Genomic DNA, 20,325 nt, shown 5'->3' on the forward strand with positions numbered 1-20,325 from the left:
CACTCACTGAAAGATATCTGACATGTTTCCAGTTTGGGCTATTATGAACAAAGCTGCTATAAACATTTGTTTGGAGTTTTAATTTTTCTCCAAGATTTTACTTAAATTCAAGTTAGTTAACATAGAGGGTTTTTTTGATGTATGTGTGAAAGTAAGTTTTCATTTTTCTGGGAAAACTGCCCACGAGTATAATTGCTGGGTTATATGGTAGTTGTATGTTTTGTGGCTTAAGAAACCACAATACTATTTTCCAGAGTGGCTGTACCATTTAACATTCTCACTAGCAAGGTATAAATGATTTGGTTCCTCTACTCCCTTGTCAGCATTCCATGTTGTCACCATTTTTTATTTTAGTCTTTTTAATAGGTATGTACTGATATCTCACTGTGGTTTTTATCTGCATTTCTCCACTGATTAAAAATGTTGAACATCTTTTCATGTGTTTAACTGCCATTCATGTGTTTAACTGCCATTCATATAATCCTGTCAGTAAAATATCTGTCTTTTGCCCTGTTTCTAATTGGATCATATAGTTTTTTTTATTGCTGAGTTTTTAGAGTTCTTTATACATTCTAGATAGTAGTGTTCTGTCAGATACATGGTTTGCAAATATTTTTTCCTAGTCTGTGGCTTGTCTTTTTATCCTCTTCACATGGTCTTTCATAGAGCAAAACTGTCTATTTTAATGAGGTCCATTGTATCAATTTTTCATTTCATGGTTCAAGCTTTTGGTGTCAAGTCTAAGAACTTCTTGCCTAGCCCTAGATGCTGGAGATTTTCTCCTTTAAAAAAGTTTTTGAAAAAAAAATGTTTTTGTAGCTTTAAATTTAAGCCCATTATCCATTTTGAATTAATTTTTGTAGGGTGTGAGTTTAGGTTGAAGTTTTTTATTTTTGGTCTATAGCTGAAGCATTTGGTGGAAAGGTTACCCTCATCCACTATATTTCTTTTGCATCTTTATCAAAAATTAGTTGGGCATATTTGTGTAGGCCTATTTTTAGTTCCTCTGTTCTCTTCCACTGGTAAAATATGTCTATCCTTCTGCCAATACCACAGTCTTGGTTATTGTAGCTATATAATTTGTGTTAAAACCAGGACTGATTACTTCAATTTTACTCTTCTTTTTCACGTTTTTAGTTAATTTAGGATATTCATTTGATTTTGAGATGGTCCCATAGCTTCTGGAGATGGGAGCTGTGTTCATGGCTCTAGGGAGCTCCATGATGACAGACTGAAATAGGTTGATAGATCAGGAATTAGTATTCAAATTCCAAGAAGTTATACATCAATTCTTAAAATCAAGACAGTATAAAAGGTAAGCATAAAGTAAAAATGCCTTCATTGGAGCTAGGACTTCTGTCCTCTTTGTTTATCTTACACAGATAAACAGAAGAAGGCTTCCCCTTCTCCAGAGTAGTATACTGAGTTGATAAGGTCCCATGGCATTATAGATGGGATTGTAAGGGGACACTAGAATAATTACCTATCCAATTATATCTGCCTTAGAGAAATCTTAACAACAATGCTCCCATCATTTCCAGGAAGCAGTCACTGGAAGGGTTAAGGAAACTGGCTTTAATGGGTATCTAAAAGAATTCTCTTCTTTGTCTTCCCATGTACATAATATAACCATTGAATTCCTAAGTTTGACTATTGCTTCCACATGTATAGTTGCCCTGAGTCTCAATATATATCAGTCATTACAATCCTGGACTAGGAGAGTCTTGAAAATTAGAAATAGAAATAATAGAGAAGATACAAAAGAATTTTGGGAGGTTTGAAGCTAAATGAGTTTTTTTGAAAACTTTAGAGTTGTTGTTAAAGGTGGAAAGCTGTTCAGGTGAACAATTGCTTAAACACTGGGAATAAGAGAGGACTTGAAGGGAATAGCCTTGTGACTAGACAGGGTAGAAAAGGAACCTGACGCAAAGGCTTGGTATAAGTGAGCAGGACTGTTTTCTAATTTGTTGTTTTATGGATGTTCCTTTGCTTTAAGAATTCATAGTGAAAAGACCAGCCAGCCTCAGATAGGCTAGGGGGAACCTATGCTGATATCAAGGAGTCCCATCCCATCATGAAGGTCAGTGTTGTAAGGACAGTGGAGAGAATCATAGTAAGAGAAGCTAAAGGGTTAAGAACCTCCAGGAAACAGACAGGCCACTAGGCCAGTAGCTTCTTTATAGCCTGAGGACTCCCCAGCTGGCTGGAGTTCTGTTCTGTTTATATCTCTAAGGAATGGGCACAGTCTCTCCCAGGGTTCCCCTACTCGTACAGACCATATCTTCACTGACATTAACCCCAGATAACTTTCTAACACTGACTCTCATATTCTCACTCCCAAGAGGTTAGGAGTGATTGCCTTTAATTCTCTATCTGAAGATAATCACATCTCCATAATAAGGGAAAGAACCAGTGAGTGCCTCCCAAGGACAAGAAACAATAAGCAGTTAAAAGGAAGGTATGTCTAGCCAGGGAGGGCCCAGCTAGGCACACTGTTTAATTGGAAATCAGATATTCACAGGCATATAGCTCCTTAGTGAAAAGGAGCTTCATTTGGGAATAATTAAGGATGCTTTATGTGGCCACTGGAATTTCAGGCAACTTGAATCTAATAATTTTGTATGGTGACTCATTCTGAACCAAAGAACCTACTGAGAAAGCAGAAGGGCCTGGGAAAAGTGAGGTCTCATTAAAATCACTTACCCCTGGAGAAAATGACAGTGGCTGTCAGTAATAGAAGCATTTGTCAGTAATTGAGGTGAGACAAAAAAGCAAGCTGTGTTCTCCCAGCATAGAGAATCAGCAGAGCCCTGAGATGATGAGGGAAGAACAGTGGACTTGGAATAAAGATGAGTTAAGTTCATAATCACTTCACCTCAAAGATCTTGTTTCTTCATCTGGAAAATGAGTCTAATAATGTCTACCTTAAAGATGTACCATAAAAATGAAATTAAAGAACTTATATAAAATGACTCGTACTGAATATGCTCATAAGTAAACAAAGGGTAGTTACTCCCCATTGTTCAACTAAGCATTTTAATTTTGTCTAGTTTATGAAAATGAGAAAATAAAGCTTCATTTCATATTCAAATTGATTCTTAAGGTGCTTTCCTTTTTTTTTTTTTTAGAAAGTGAGAGAGTGCCAGTGTGTGCCCATGAGGAGGGCTGGAAAAGGAGGGGCAGAGGGGAAGAAAGAATATTAAGCAGGCTCCACACCCAGCATGGGGCCTAAAGTGGGGCTCAATCTCATGACCCTGAGGATCATGACCTGAGCCAAAATCAAGAGTCAGACACTCAACTGAGCCACCCAGATACCCCTAGTTTCCTTTTTTAAGTATTTTAGTTTGTGGTTCAGAAAAAGAGAATGAATATCTGAATCTTCTGCCTTGGTTCAGTTTGAAGTTCTCCATTCTGATTTGGGACTCCTGGTCTTGCAAATGTCCCCAAACAAATCAAAGAAAACTGTATACATATTCCAAAAGCACTTATTAAAAATTATACACAGTTATTATTGTCCATCTGTCTCTACATTGTGGATAAAGTTTAGTTTCTTTCTCTCTCTCTCACTTATGTTAAAATGAAAAGAAACAGAAATTCTATATTTTTCCTGTACCTAAAGAACTATTTATTTTTTTATGGAAGCTTATTGATCTCTGAAGTCCAATTTTTTTAAAATTTTTTTATTGGAGCTCAATTTGCCAGCACATAGCATAACACTCAGTGCTCATCCCACCAAGTGCCTCCCTCAGTGCCCATCACCCAGCCACCCCAAGCCCCTGCCCACCTCCCTTTCTACTACCAAGAACTATCTGTAGACATAACTACCTTACACTATTTACTCCTAAGCCTTATGTCTTTTTAAAAATTAATTTATTTTTTAATTTAATTTTTTATTTGTTTGTATATATTTTTTAATTGGAGTTCGATTTGCTAACATATAGTATAACACCCAGTGCTCATCCTGTCAAGTGCCCACCTCAGTGCCTGTCACCCAGTCACCCCATTCCCCTACCCACCTCCCCTTCCACTACCCCTTGTTTGTTTCCCAGAGTTAGGAGTTTCTCATGTTTTGTCACCCTCTCTGATTCTTCCCACTCATTTTCTTTCCTTTCCCTTATAATCCCTTTCACTATGTCTTATATTCCCTGTATGAGTGAAACCATATAATGATTGTCCTTCTCCGATTGACTTACTTCACTCAGCATAATACCCTCCAGTTCCATCCACGTCAAAGCAAATGGTGGGTATTCATCATTTCTAATGGCTAAGCCTTATGTCTTTAAGGCCATTTGCCACATGTCATCAGGAATACCTGGAAACCCAGACAATCCCCATCACCCCAAGTGAACTTCAGCCTGGAAACAAACCTGGGTATATATAGTCACATAGTTTATGGCTTCCCAGTCTCACAGATAGAGAAAGTGGGGCTGGTGGAGTGGTGGTAGTTAAAGGCAGCTTTACCTTTTTGTTTAGGGACTTTTCTCACAGTCATTGCAGCCTGCCTCTTCTGGTTTTCAGAAATTTCAAAGCCTATAACATAGAAATACATGACTCTGTTATAAAAAAACACAGCTTTCTTAAATGTATAAATTAGTACAACTTTTCTGAAAGAGTAGTTTTGGCAAGATATATCAAAAGTTTTGAAAAGGAAATAAATGGTGAGAAATTTGAACAAATATTTAGTTACAAAAATGAATTTCACAATATACAGAGGCAAAAAAAATGAAAACATGAGTTAAGAGACTGTTCAATGAAGAGTCATGAATAAAGTATGGTGTGAAGTGGAAAAATATTTCACAACCAAAGGCAAAAACATAGAAGAAAATAATGAGTCAAAAGATAAGAGATTACAAGACATTTTTGTAAAGAAAAGTTTCAAAAGGAAGAAAAAATCAAATAGCAAAAGGTACTCAACTGTCCAAGTCATTTGTCCAATTTTAAAATTAAGTTATTTGATATTTCACCATTGAGTTGTAGGAGTTACTTATATATTTTGGAAATTAACCTCCTATCAAATATATCATTTGCAAATATTTTACCTGATGCCATAGGTTGCCTTTTCATTCTGTTCCATTGCTGTGCTGAAGCATTTTATTTTGCTGTAATTTTGTTTTGACTATGCTTTTGGTGTCATATCCAAAAAATCATTTCCAATATCAATGTCAAGAAGCTCTTTCCCTCTATTTTCTTCTAGGAGTTTTACAGTTTGGGGTCATACAATTAAATCTTTAACACATTTTGAGTTAATTTTCACGTACAGTATAAAGTAGGAATTCAGTTTCATTCTTTTGCATATGGATATACAATTTTCTCAGCACTATCTATCGAAGAAACCATCCTTTCCCAATTGTGTATTCTTGGTACCCTTGTCAAAGATATGTTGACTGTATATGTGTGGGTTTATTTCTAGGCTTTCTATCCTATTCCATCCATCTATATCCCATCTTTATGCCAGTAATATACTGTTTTAATTAATGTAGCTTTGTAATACATTTTGAGTCAAGAAGTGTGATACCTCTAGCTTTGTTCCTCTCTCTCAAATATCTTTACCCATGATGGATCTTTTGTGAATTTTAGGATTGTTATTTCTATTTCTGTAAAAAATTCCATTGGAATTTTGATAAGACCACATTGAATCTATAGCTGGCATTGGGTAAAATGGACATTTTAACAATACTAAAGCTATTTATTTATATGTTCTTTAATTTCTTTCAGCAAGGTTTTACATTTTTGAGTGTACAAGTCTTTTACCTCCTTGGTTAAGTTTATTCCTAAGAATAAAGAAATCCATCCACCCTTTTTGGATGTGATTATACTTAGGACTATTTGCTTAATTTCTTTTTCAGATAGTTTATGTTAGTGTATAGAAACACAACTGATTTTTGCATGTTACTTTCATATTCTTCAACTTCACTGAATTCATTTATTAGAAAAAACATTTTCTGTGGAGTCTTTAAGGTTATCTATATATAAAATGATATCATCTACAAACAGAAATAACTTCACTTCTTCCTTTCCCATTTGGATGCTTTTATTTTTTTCTTGTCTAATTTTCTCTGGTTGGCCTTCCACTACAATGTTGAATAGAAGTGGTGAAATGGGCATCCTTGTCTTGTCATTGTTATAAGAGAAAAAGCTTTCAGTTTTTCTCCCTTGAGTATGATGTTAGCTGTAGGCCCTTTCATATATGGCCTTTATTATATTCAGGTAAATTTCTTGTATACATAGTAGCTTGTGAGTTTTTTATCATGAAAGAATAAGTAATGTCAAATCCTTTTTCTGCATCTGTAGATATGATCATGTGATTTCTTTTTTTAAAGATTTTATTTATTCATGAGAAACACACAGAGAGAGAGGGGAGGGGCAGAGACATAGGCAGAGGGAGAAGCAGGCTCTATGCAGGGAGCCCGATGTGGGACTCGATCCTGGAACTCCAGGATCACGCCCTGGGTCAAAGGCAGGTGCTAAACTGCTGAGCCACCCAGGGATCCCCTGATCATGTGATTTCTATCTTTCATTCAATTAGTGTGGTGTATCACATTAATTGATTCGCATATGTTAAGGCATCCTTGCATCCCAGGGACAAATCGGACTTAGTTACGGTGTATGATCCTTGTATTGTGTTGCTGAATTCTGTTTGTTGCTGTTTTATTAAGGACTTTTTCATATGCATTCATTGGGGATATTGGTCTTTAGGTTTTGTTTGTTTGTTTCTGTACTAGAAGACAATATTGTTAAAATATCCATTCTGCTGAAAGCCATCTACAAATTCAAAGCAATCCTATCAAAACTCTAGTTCCACTTATACATGGTATGAATAAGTTCTATATATCTGCTTTACAACATTGAGCCTATGGTTAATATTACTATATTATGCACTTAAAAATGTATGAAGTGTATAGGGTTCATGGTGTTTCTACCACTTAAAAAAACAGGATTGAGATCTACCTACAAAAGAGAAGAAATTCTTCTTCAGCTTTAGCCCATGTATGTGGAGTCCCATCCTTCTCATGATCTTCCTGCCTATAGATGACAGCTTTGGACTGTGCTCATGAGTTTGAGCCTGCCCACGATTTTGCATTCCACCTGCCTGCTCCATAGATTTTGGAGTTGCTTAGCCAGATTTTGTAATCACATAAGCCAATTCCTTATAATAAATCTCTTAACACATCTTCTATGAGTTGTACTTCTCTGGTTGAATCCTGACTGATAGAAGGAATTTTAGTTAAATACTATATTCTTCACCTGAAGAGTTACTTATGATAAATTAAGTTTAAAAATGAGTTATAAAGTAATATGATTGGTATAATTTTTGTAAGTAGAAAAGTTTTTAAAAAGTCTTATCTGTATAAAGGTTTATATAAACACAAGTATGGAAATAGATACACCACACCTATACTAATTATCTCACATAGCATAGGAGTGATAGTGAAGGGAAAATAATGCTAAATTTATTATATTTTGGTATATGTTCAAGTGGTTATTATAATCATGTATTTATTTTATCATTAAAAAGTAAAAATAAAGAAAAAAATTATGGTAAATTTATATAATAGCCATAAAAATGATGATTAAAAATATTAAGTGAGGGCGGCCCGGGTGGCTCAGTGGTTTAGTGCCACCTTCAGCCCAGGGCCTGATCCTGGAGACCTGGGATCAAGTCCCATGTCAGGCTCCCTGCATGGAACCTGCTTCTCCCTCTGCCTGTGTCTCTGCCTCTCTCTCTCTCTGTCTCTCATTAATAAATAAATACATCTTTTAAAAAATATTAAGTGATTTAGGGTATAGATAAGCAACTGATTTCTGTGCATTATATCATCCACTTTGATGAATTCCTGTATGACTTCTAGCAATTTTTGGGTACAGTCATTTGTGTGATCAACATAGAGTATCATGTCATCTGAGAAGAGTGAAAGTTTGACTTATTTTTCTGATTTGGATGCCTTTTATTTCTTTTTGTTGTCTAGGACTTCCAGCACTATGTTGAATAGCAGTGGTTAGAGTAGACATCTCTGTTGTGTTCCTGACCTTGGAGGAAATGCTCTCTAGTTGAGGATGATATTCACTGTCTTTCATATATGGCTTTTACCATATTGAGGTATGTTCCCTCTATCCTTACACTGCAGAGAATTTTAATCAAGAAAGGATGTTGTATTTTGTCAAATGCTTTTTCAGCATCTATTGAGAGAATCATATGGTTCTTGTACTTACTTTGATTAATGTGGTATACCACATTGGTTTATTTGCAGAAGTTGAACCACCCTTGCAAGCCAGGAATAAATCCTACTTGGTCATGGTGAATAATTCTTTTAAAATACTATTAGATATTTGTTAGTATTTGGTGAGAATTTCTGCATCCATGTTGATCAGGGATATTGGGCTTTAATTCTCCTTTTGTCAGAAGAGTAATTAAGGAATGGATCCCATTTACAACTGCACCAGAAAACACAAGAATAAACCTAACTAAAGAGGTAAAGGGTCTGTATTCTAAAAACTACAGAACACTTATGAGAGAAATTGAGAAAGACACAAAGAAATGGAAAAATATTCCATGTTCATGGATTGGAAGAACAAATATTGTTGAAATGTGTATGCTACTCAAAGCAATTTACACATTTAATGCAATCTCTATAAGAATACCATCAGCATTTTTATAAAGCTGTAACAAATATTCCTAAAATTTGTATAGAACCAGAAAAGACCTCAGAGGAATGTTGAAAAAGAAAATCAAAGCTGGTGGAATCACAAATTCCAGACTTCAAGCTGTATTACAAAGCTCTAATCATCAAGACAGTATGGTACTGGCACAAAAACAGACACACAGATCAATGGAACAGAATAGAGAACCCAGAAATGGACCCTCAACTCTATGGTCAACTAATCTTTGACAAAGAAGGAAAGGATATCCAGTGGAAAAAAAGATAGTCTCTTCAACAAATGGTTAGGGGAAATTGGATAACCACATGCAGAAGAATGAAAATGGACCATTTTTCTTACACCATACACACACAAATAAAGTCAAAATGGATTAAAGATATAAATGTGAGATAAGAATCCATCAAAATCCTAGAGAAGAATACAGCAGCAACCTCTTTGACTTCAGCTGCAGCAACTCCTTGCTAGACATATCTTCTAAAGGCAAGAGAAGCAAGAGCAAAACTGAATTATTGGGACTTCATCAAGATAAAATTTTTTGCAAAAAAAAAAAAGCTTTTGCACACCAAGGAAATAGTCAAAAAAACTAAAAGGGAACCTACAGAATGAGAGAAGATATTAGCAAATGCCATATCAGATAATGGGCTAGTATTCAAAATCTATAGAGAACTTATCAAACTCAACACTCAAAAAACAAAAAATACAGTCAAGAAATGGGCAGAAGACATGAACAGACATTTCTCCAAAGAAGGCATACAAATGGCCAACAGACACATGAGAAAATGTTCCACATCATTTGGCATCAGGGAAATACAAGTTAAAACCACAGTGAGGTACCACCTCATATCAGTCAGAATGGCTAAAATGAACAAGTCAGGAAACAAGTGTTGACAAGGATGCAGAGAAAGGGGACCACTCTTTCACTGCTGGTGGGAACACAAGCTGATACAGCCACTCTGGAAAGCAGTATGAAGGTTCCTCAAAAAGTTAAAAATTGAGCTACTCTATAACCTAGCAATTGCACTACAACACATTTATCTAAAGGATATAAACATAGTGATTCAAAGGGGCACCCCAATGTTTATAGCAGCAATGTCCACAATAGCCAAGCTATAGAAAGAGACAAGATGTCCACCAATAGATGAATGGATAAAGAAGAGGCAGTATATATAATGGAATATTACTCAGCCATCAGAAAGGATGAAATGTTACCATTTGCAATGATGTGGATGGAACTAGAGTGTATAACTAAGGTATAAGTGTATAAGTGTATAACTAAGGTAAAGAAGTCAACCAGAGAAAGACAAATACCATAGGATTTCACTCATATATGGAATGTGAGAAACAAAACAGATGCACCTAGGAATAGGGAAGGGAGGAAACATAAAATGAGATGAAACTAGGGAGACAAACCATAAAAGACTCTTAGAAACAAGCTGAGGGTTGCTGGAAGGGAGGTGGGTGGGGAGATGGGGTAACTGGGGGATGGGCATTAAGGAGGGCACTTGATGGAATGAGAACTGGGTGTATATGTAACTGATGAATCACTAAATTCTACCTCTGAAACTAATCATATACTATATGTTAATTAATTGAATTTAAATACAATGAGAAGGGATCCCTGGTGGCGCAGCAGTTTAGCGCCTGCCTTTGGCCCAGGGCGTGATCCTGGAGACCCGGGATCGAATCCCACGTCGGGCTCCCGGTGCATGGAGCCTGCTTCTCCCTCTGCCTATGTCTCTGCCTCTCTATCTCTCTCTGTGTGACTATCATAAATAAATAAAATTTAAAAAAAAATAAATAAATACAATGAGAAAAATTTTTAAATAAATGATTTAGGGAAATCCTAATGATATGATTGTACATGCAAAATGAGGATGTAATATTAGAACTGTTCATCATAGGGAGGTAGAGAATGGAGGAGACAGAATGATTCAACCACCTTAGTCCTAGGGGTTTTTTTGTTTAGATGTAAAAATATCAAACATTTACAAATGTTCTCTCTGGGTAGAGTAAATCTTATGTGATTTTTAGTTTTCTTTTTAATTTTTCTGTGTTTTCCCCCCAAATTTCCTATAATAAAAAGTATTATAATTAGAAAAAAACTTAATGTTTTAGAAGAGATAACATAGATCTGTCGGAAGGTATTTTTATAGATCCATCCATGTCCTTGCAAATAGCAAGATTTCATTATTTTTTATGGCTGAGTGTGTGTGTGTGTGTGTGTGTGTGTGTGTACCACGTCACAGATGGAACTAGAGAGTATTATGCTAAGCAAAATAAGTTTGTCAGAGAAAGACAACATATGATTTCATTCATATGTGGAATTTAAGAAACAAATGATCATAGGGGAAAGAAGTAGAGAGGCAAACCAAAAAAGACTAATAATTATAGAGATCAAATCAATTATTACCAGAGGGGAAGTGGTCTGGCAGAGGTGTTAAATAGGTGATGGAGATTAAGGAGTACAGTTACTGCAGTGAGCACCAGGCATTGTGTATAGGTGTTAAATCATTCAATTTTACACCTGAAATTAATATTGCACTGTACATTAACTAACTGGAATTTAAATGAAAACTAAGCAAAATTCAGGGATGCCTGGGTGGCTCAGAGGTTTGGCACCTGCCTTTGGCCCAGGGCGTGATACTGGAGTCTCAGGATCGAGTCCTGCATTGGGCTCCCTGCATGGAGACTGCTTCTCCCTCTGCCTGTGTCTCTGCCTCTCTCTCTCTCTCCCTCTGTCTCTCATGAATAAATGAATAAAATCTTTACAAAAACTAAGCAAAAAGTTTTTAAAAATGTAATTTCTGGAAGCTTTTCTATTAGAAGCAGATTCTTAAAGTTACAGGTTATTAGGGAATTGTGTGGGAAATATTATACTGGAACCAGAAAAAATGGTGGGGATCTTCTAGTTGATCTAGGGTCTGCATAAAGCATACTAAGACAATTCCTTTAATAGGTCTAATAATCTAGGTGGTATCAGAGGCTGCTTCTGCCTACCACTGAGAGAAGCAACCCAGTAGCATTTCTGTACCACTGTACACCATGTTCCATTGCAGTGCTCATATGCTAAAAGCAATTTGGCTTCAATGGGACTCAAAGTGAATTATTAATGTGCACTATACCCCAAACCTGAGGCAAGGACTAGCATTAGACTAAGGTGTGTCTTTTTGATCATTCTTCTTTATCTCTTAACCATTTAAATCCCCAACACTGAAAGAGAGAAGAATCCATTTGCACTCTCAAAATCATTTGCATTTGGACTCAATGAGTAGGCCCATTTTTCTAGAGGCAGTTTCTACCAGCTTGAGCTGGTAAATTAAACATTGGTAAATGTTTACCAATTAAAACATTGGTAAATGTTTTAATATACCAATTAAACATTGGTAAATGTTTACCAATTAAAACATTGGTAAATGTTTTAATATAAAATACTACTCTCACTTCAAGTGGAGCAAAAACAGGAACTCTGTCTTCTCAGGGAATTACAAAGCCTGGCTGTTTGGTATTTTTATGCTGGAATGGCAGCACTGTGAGCAACAGACCAGATGATACTTTGTAAACCACAAAACTATAGTCTATGGCACCTAAATCCCAGTTAGAAAGCAGCATGAAAAATCTCTCTGCCAGTTATATACCCCCTGGCAAAGGGGAAAAACATTTTTAAAGCCAAAAAAATTATGGTTTAGTGTGATTCTGAATCATGCAAGTGATCATAGTTTTAGAGCCAGTTATATTTTCTGTAACTTATTTTTAAATGCTTTCATACAGAGAGCTGATATATACATGCACATTAATTTTAATCTATGTTCTAGGGACATTTAGTTAACATATAAAGTGTCTTAATCTGGCATACACACTCAAGAGGTGATTTGTTAACACATTAAACACTCAGAAGTCTTTGCTTCAAAAGCCACTACTCCCAGCAGTTCAGTCACTTTAATGCAGCCTAACACATGTTAAAAATGAATTTTCATTGGTAAAAATGAATGTTATTCAAGATGTGTACTAGCCACAAATGTACTAAATGCTCTTTAGCCCTCACCAGACCTGGGTATAAAATTCCAATGAGCCCTATAGCCTTTACCCTTCAGAAGGAAGCCTTAAACTCAAGATTGAAAACAGGTGGTATGTCCTATCCCTTAAAGGATTTTGTCACCAGACTCTAACAAGAAAGTTAGTTGAATTATGTTGCTATAATATCAGCAACTCTTCCTTGACTAACCTCTCTACAGAAGATACAGCCATGTATCTAAGAATAAAACTAGGACTCCACTGAGATTACAGAACAGGTTGTATGATTGCTTTTGTGTTTGTTTGTTAATAAATGTTTATATGTTTAGGAAAAATGATATTAAAGTGTGTTTCCAGTGTAATAGTCTTATCTAGTTATGAGGCTGTAAGGGAGGCCAAATTATAACTCTTACCTAACTCTGATTAGTAAAGACTACTGGTATCTGCCGAAAAGGGCCTAATAATAGGAAACCACCAAAGTGGATTAGGTCAGTTTGCACCAGAAATATTCCCCTCTGCTTCTAGAAAAATGAAGACTAATTCAAATCCTCTATGTTCTTCATAGCCATATTCTTCTTTCTTCTCTTAGATCACTTACCAATTTTTTCATCTTCCTGTACCATTTTCCTCTCTTCTCTGAAAGCTCTGAGCCAGCGTATCTTCTCCTCCAGCTTTTTGGCAAAGAATAGATGTATCTCCTCAGTTTCCTTGTTGTGAAGCTTGAAGGCATTTTTCATGCTGACATTAAAATCATCATCTCTGCCATCTTCAATGTCAACTACCTCATATTTATCCATGTCAATGCGGCCTTTGTAGTACAGGATGTCTCTTCGGATCAGATCCTATGTAGGAAGGAAGAAAAGGCTTTTTTACTGTAGGGATGTGCAGAGTAGGTGCCATAAGAGTTGGCTCATGGGCTCAGCAAGACGCTAAGACTGCCATTGTTTTGGAGTACCAACAGAGGTTAGTTTGGTCAAATTTAGGCAGGTTAGCTTAGCAGTATGACATTGATAGGTTGGTTAACTAAATGCTCGTAGAGAAAGTCTTTGTCCTACATCCAAAGACCCTGTCTCAGACCCCAGCATCAATCTTTATATGTGTTTGTAAGATACATATATGGGAAAAAGGAAGCAGTAAGCCACACAATCATTGCTAGCATGGGCCTTTTCTTTTCCAAAATATTTGCAAGACTTCTAGAAGGATGAAATAAGCTGGGTGTTTGCCTAAAGTGTACTTGGGAATTTAAGCAGGCTAGTGAGACCTACATATCATAGTGGAGATGAGTGGTAAGAGTATTAAGATGGCCACAGGCTGCTGGCTAGGAATGGTTATATTGAAAGAGCTGAACACTTAGCACTCTAGGGAACTTTGGAGAAGGCCTAGTCTGATAGGAGAAATAGGTGTAGGAGTTAAAAGACTTGACTTTAAAAGTTAAAAGACTTGAATGAATCTCACAAATCTTATTGCATGAGAAAAATAAAAGTTGTAGTTGGATATACAAATATACAAACAGTATAGGCCAGATAGGCAATATACAAACAATATATTGCCTATCTTCTATCATTGCTGTTTTACTCTCTGGTATACAGAATTGGATTAATACTAACTCTCAGTCCATGAGACACTCATCACTAGTCCACACAAGGTACTCTTATTTCTCTATTTATTTACTTACTTATTTTTAATACTATATTAAGCTTGGTGAACCTGCCACCCAATTTAAAAGGTATCATGCTGAACAGACATTTCTCCAAAGAAGACATTCAAAATGGCCAACAGACACATGAGAAAATACTCCACATCACTTGGCATCAGAGAAATACAAATCAAAACCACAATGAGATACCACTTCACACCAGTCAGAAGGCTAAAATGAACAAACAACAAATGTTGGCGAGGATGCAGAGAAAGGGGAACACTCTTACACTGCTGGTAGGAACACAAGCTGGTACACCTACTCTGGAAAACAGTATTGAAGTTCCTCAAAAAGTTAAAAATAGAGCTACCCTATGACCCAGCAATTGCACTGCTAGGTAATTACCCAAAGGATACAAACACAGTGATCTGAAGGGGCACCTGCACCCCTATGTTTATCGCAGTAATGCCCACAATAGCCAAACTATGGAAAGAGCCCTGACGTCCATGGACAGTTGAATGGATAAAGAATGGATAAAGAATGGACTATTAACCATCAAAAAAGAAATTTCACCATTTGCAATGATGTGGATGGAACCAGAGGGTATTATGCTAGGCAAAATAAGTCAATCAGAGAAAGACAATTATATGATTTCACTCATGTGGAATTTAAGAAACAAAACAGATGATCATTGAAGAAAGGAGGAAAAAAGCAAATAAGATGAAATCAGAGAGGGAGACAAACCATCAAAGACTAAGTATAGGAAACAATTTGAGGGTTGGTAGAGGGGAGGTGGGTGGGAAGATGGGGTAAGTAGGTGATAGGCATTAAGGAGGGCATATGATGTATTGAGCACTGGGTGTTTTTTTAAAATATTTTTATTTATTTATTTATTTATGAGAGACACAAAGAGAGAGGCAGAGACATAGGCTGAAGGAAAAGTAGGCTCCCTATAGAGAGCCTAATGTGGGACTCAATCCCAGGACCCTGGGATCAGGCCCTGAGCTGAAGGCAGATGCTCAATCACTGAGCCACCCAGGCATCCCAGCACTGGGTGTTATATGCAACCGATGAATCACTGAATTCTACCTCTGAAACTAATATTATACTGTTGGTTGAATTTAAATAAAATAAAAAATTTTAAACAATTTAAAAAAATAAAAGCTATGATGCCACAGCAACCTTAAATTCCATGCTCATCACTCCTCTGGTTTCTTTTCTATACAGCTTTATCTCATCTATATCTATTCCACTTATATGAGTTTAAAAAACCTACAAAGAAATGCCACATAATGTTTAGGGATGCATACATATGTACAGAAATTATACCAAAAATATGACAATGACACATGCCAAATTCAAGAGCATACAGAGATGAGAATGGGAAAATGGAAGGAAGGAAAAGGAAGGGAAGGAGCAGAGAGTGAGAAGAGGAAGAATGTATTTGTAATGAATTATTTCTTATGTTGGATAATAAGTACATAGGTGCCCATTGTATTATTTTTTGTATCTTTTTGAATGTCAAATAAAAAAAAGGAAAACCAGAGGGATGGATGAAATGACCTGTGAACTTGTGGAATATAAGGTCTGATAGGTAGCTATCTCTCAGAATGGTCTTCCAGTCCCTCCTCCTCTTAGCACTGTCGTTGACTCCTTCCTGAGAGCACATTGTAGAGAGCAAAGTGGAGTCTCTCGTGTCAAGCAGGAGCCTGTGTCAAGCAATTGCACAAGTTAAAGGTACTGCAATTATGAGATATTGCTGGGACCAGCATCAGCTGACACCCCAGAACTGATAATAAGCAGAACCAGAGGAGGTATGCAGGGGCCCAAGACCAATTGAATCCCTTTAAAAGGGGGAGGATTTTGGTAGCAAACTGTCAGACTCCTCAGATATAACCTCTATGTAAGTCTGACCACTTCAAAAATGCAACTGCCACTGAAAGCTCTGATTGATCTCTGAACAGAACTGAGATTCTTCCCTACTTGAACATAATAAGCAGTAAGTGCTGAGAGCTGACCTGGATTGGACTGAGGTCTTATCTCAACTGCATACCCATAGACTAACTTTGAGTTTGGTTCATTAACTTCCTATACTCCTTCTGTTATCCTGTCATGTGGTTTGTCTTATGTCCTGCTCTGTGTGCTGTGTAAGAAGCCAAGTTTAATCATATGGCGAAATATCATTGAGTTTGGAATCCTGAACCTGCTTTATAATTGTGATTAACTTAGCTTTATGATTGAATAAAGCTGACATTGTGGAAAGATTCAACTCATGTGTATACCTTCATAGCATGCTCATGACACACATCTACTGTTGGGACCTGTGGTATGGCTGAGACTGGCCAAGAAGGTCCCATGAGCCACATCCTAATAGATGTCTTCTACTAGCCAAATTATTCTGACCAACTCTACCTCCCTTCTGCTTATATTTGGCCTTTTAGACAATTTCACAGAATCAGAAATGTTCACTAATTTTTATTAACATTATACAGTTTGGTTAAACTATTCCCATTCTGCTGAATTGCCTTGCATGCGTCTGTTCTCAGCTGCAGGCTACTTGCAAAGAATTTGCCTTTGTAAACCTAACTCCTCACACTGGTAAACTGAGCTTTTTGGTATGTCTGGGGAAGGCTGTCTTTAAGAATTTCCAACATTGCTCTATCAATCTCAAACCTCCAGGTTGTGAAATACAGGTGTTGTGGAATTAAACCTCTACATTATGCTTTTCCTTCCATAATAATTATGCATATAAGTAGGTTGTGAGTACAGATGGGTTCTGATCTTCTGGGTGCCCCTGGCATCAAGTTCACAGGAGAGAAAAAGGTCAACTCTATAGAGTAGGCCAATGTTTCTCCAAGCCTGATTCAGAGCCTAGGTTCCTTTTAGCATGCTCGAAATGGACAAGCTCAATCCTGGCCAAAAGGATGGGGTAGTTCCCATGCACTGACTTCCACAATCCTCAGGAATACTTTGAGATATATGCATAAAAAGTGGGCCTTGTCAGTCTAACTACAAAATCAGGACAAGCAAAGGAGAATGGATTGATGTGATCTAGTTTGATCTCATAAAGGCCTGAAACTGGACTTAAAATACTTAATACAAATACACAGAGAACTGGGAAGCCAGGTCTGGATCACATAGCTAATAGGTGGATGCCCATCTAACTAGAATAGGCAGCCTTAACCTCCCACTATTCCTAACTTCAGCTTATGAGACAGAGAAACAGAAAGGCTCCATAGAAATCTGTTTTTTTTTATTTCTTTTCCTGCTTCTATTCTTGCTAGGAACTGCACCCCCACCTCACTTTACACATATGTCTTATAATGCAAGCAGCATATGTCCTCCTTATAAGGGACTGGACTTAATGGTTTTTCTAGAATAGGTAATATCTAAGGAGAGATCAGGTGAGAATGACTAGACAAAGCTATCATGTGCGTATTCTGCACAATAGTAGCTAGGTATCTCAATGCCAAGATCCCCTGGCTCCAAGGAATAATACCTAGGCCCTCATCTTTGTTCAAACTAGTACCTAGAAGACTATGGGGACACATATACCAGACTATCATCCTCAAAACCCCCCCAGACCTTTTTTTAATCCCCCCAACCTTGAACTAAGATGAGACTCCCTCCTTTCCTTTCTGAGTTTCCCAGACACTGTCTGTATCTGCTCTCTCTGTATTTTCAGTAAACTCTGCTTTCACCTCCTGCAGGCTCACATTTTATTTCTATCCTTCATGAAGCCAAGAATGCTCCTGATGGTCCTGCAGGACCCCCTTTGGGTCCTTGAACCCAGCCTGCCAGCATTACCTGTAGCTTCTTTTGACTCTAAGTTGGTGTATTATAATCATTGTCAGCCTTCAAAACCTTTTTGAACAGTAGGTTCAAAACTACTACAGTAGGTTCAAAAGTGGTACTAACTAGTTTCCAAAAACTGGAAAGGATATACATGATCTTAGAGCTAAATTAAAAGCATCAACTGAAACTCCTATTGTTTCTTTAGATATTTAAGGATAACAAGAAACTTGAGAGAATTCTGCCTCTGTGGTAGGGGAACAGGACTAGAGAAATATATCATTAAGGTTCTTCCTTTGCCTACTCTTTCTAGCTCTCCAGAGGGTTGAATGTGAGTTTTCAGGTACCAGATTGGTTATAAAGCCAAGTTTAGGGATGTGATAGAATAGGAATGATTAAGAATGACCTACTGTTCAAAAAACCCCATCAGAAATGGTAGCTAAGGCCACAAAGCAGCATGCAACATGCACAGAAAGAGTGTGAGTTATACAAACTCCTAGCTGCTTAACCTACCAGCTGTGGTCTTGGGCAAGCCATTTTATCTCTCTGAACCTCAATTTTCTCGACTATGAAACTAGACAAGTAATCCTTACCTTGTAAAATGGTTATAAAGCTCAAATCTAAACATGCAGTTTCCAAGTCATGAGGCCAGCCTTATCTGATAAATGTGGTGCTGAGCTTTCTTGGTCCCAGACTAATTTTTTGTAGGCTTTTAAAACTCCTTTAATGAACCTAAAAATCTCACTGCCTCCTTTAGTACATTTAAACTTTCAAAATAAGTTAAATATTGTGACAAAAATAAATCAAAGCAAAAGTAACTGAATATTTTAAAATTTACATAGCTAGTTCTATGTCCTTGGAAATTCCATATACCTTTTCAGGGAGGCAGTGGTCACACATCTATACTTAGGCTCACACTAATATGTTCTCTACGCCTCAACAATGCTTTCTATTCCAATCATTCTAGCCTTCAAAGTCAAATTTACACATTCTTCCTCCTCAAAGAAGTCTTTCCTGACTGCATCTTCTACCTCAAGTCATTGCAGTTTCCCTTTTCTGAATGCTAGCACTGATAATGAAGACCATTACACAATTTATACTCAGTCACCACACTGCTGAGTTACATTAGTTCTGTTTCACAGCTTATAGTCTATCTTCAGTCTACTGAAGCTGTGCCCAGTAGTGCACCTTCCTTGCTCCTGCCTTACTCTGGGGCTGTCCAGGGAAAGACAGCTGGCAAAGCCTCAGAAGTTTCTCTGCTCAGCTTCTGCACATGGCAAGGGGACAAAGTCCTCTAGAGCCCTGGTTGCCTGAGGTCCTTTTAGGACCAAGCTGCCCAAATGCCACTTGGTAATGGTGGTCTAAGTGCTTTCATAGGGACACGGTGAATAGGTACTCACCACAGATGCTATTTAGGTCATCACAAGTTCCCTGCATACATGGGTTAGTTTCTAATAGCATGCTAACCTTCTTCCTTTTTTCTTCCATTCACCCAATTTGGAGGATATTAAGGGAACTAGTGCTTCTCCAGAAGGTCCCTAGCAGTCTGCAGACAAGCACTGAGCCTAGCCAGGGATCCAGCAAGGAGCCTACTCCAGTTTCTGACATTGCATAATTCAAACATCTGGGAGATAATTGAATTTGGCCTTACTGGGTAGTCATGGGGTTTATTATTATTTTTATTTTTTTTATTGGAGTTCGATTTGCCAACATATAGTATAACACCCAGTGCTCATCCCATCAAGTGACCCCTCAGTGCCCGTCACCCAGTCACCCCATCCCCCCACCCACCTACCCTTCCACTACTCCTTATTCATTTCCCAGAGTTAGGAATCTGTCATGTTAAAGGGGAAAAGAGAGAAAATGAGTGGGAAATATCAGAGAAGGTGACAGAACATGAGAGTCAGTTATTAAGACACTGTAAAACATTCTGTATAAATGACAGATGCTGCAATCTGGGGGAATGTAACTCTTAAGGACTGCAGCCTGTCTCACTCCCTAGTCAGTAAAGTCTTTCCTCTTTATTTTTTTTAAGATTTGTTTATTTATTTATGATAGACATACAGAGAAAGAGAGGCAGAGACACAGGACGAGGGAGAAGCAGGCTCCATGCCGGGAGCCCGATGCGGGACTCGATCCCGGGACTCCAGGATTGCGCCCTGGGCCAAAGGCAGGCGCCAAACTGCTGAGCCACCCAGGGATCCCCAAGTCTTTCCTCTTTAAAGAGG

At 37.5% G+C, this 20,325-nt stretch overlaps 1 protein-coding gene across 11 annotated transcripts in view; it reads right to left on the minus strand.

Moving 5' to 3' along the window:
* The window catches only part of ARHGEF9 (Cdc42 guanine nucleotide exchange factor 9), a 212,052-nt gene that overhangs the window by 22,120 nt on the left and 169,607 nt on the right, over positions 1-20,325 (minus strand). For all 11 annotated transcript variants that reach the window (XM_038587547.1, XM_038587555.1, XM_038587551.1 and 8 more), the window contains 2 exons: positions 13,268-13,511; positions 4,462-4,530 (listed from right to left, as the gene is read on the minus strand). In XM_038587547.1, coding sequence (XP_038443475.1) covers positions 4,462-4,530; positions 13,268-13,511 — 313 coding nt within the window. The remainder of the gene's footprint in view (positions 1-4,461; positions 4,531-13,267; positions 13,512-20,325) is intronic.

The sequence above is a fragment of the Canis lupus genome, chromosome X (genome assembly GCF_011100685.1).
Source record: "Canis lupus familiaris isolate Mischka breed German Shepherd chromosome X, alternate assembly UU_Cfam_GSD_1.0, whole genome shotgun sequence".
Lineage (NCBI taxonomy): Eukaryota > Metazoa > Chordata > Mammalia > Carnivora > Canidae > Canis > Canis lupus.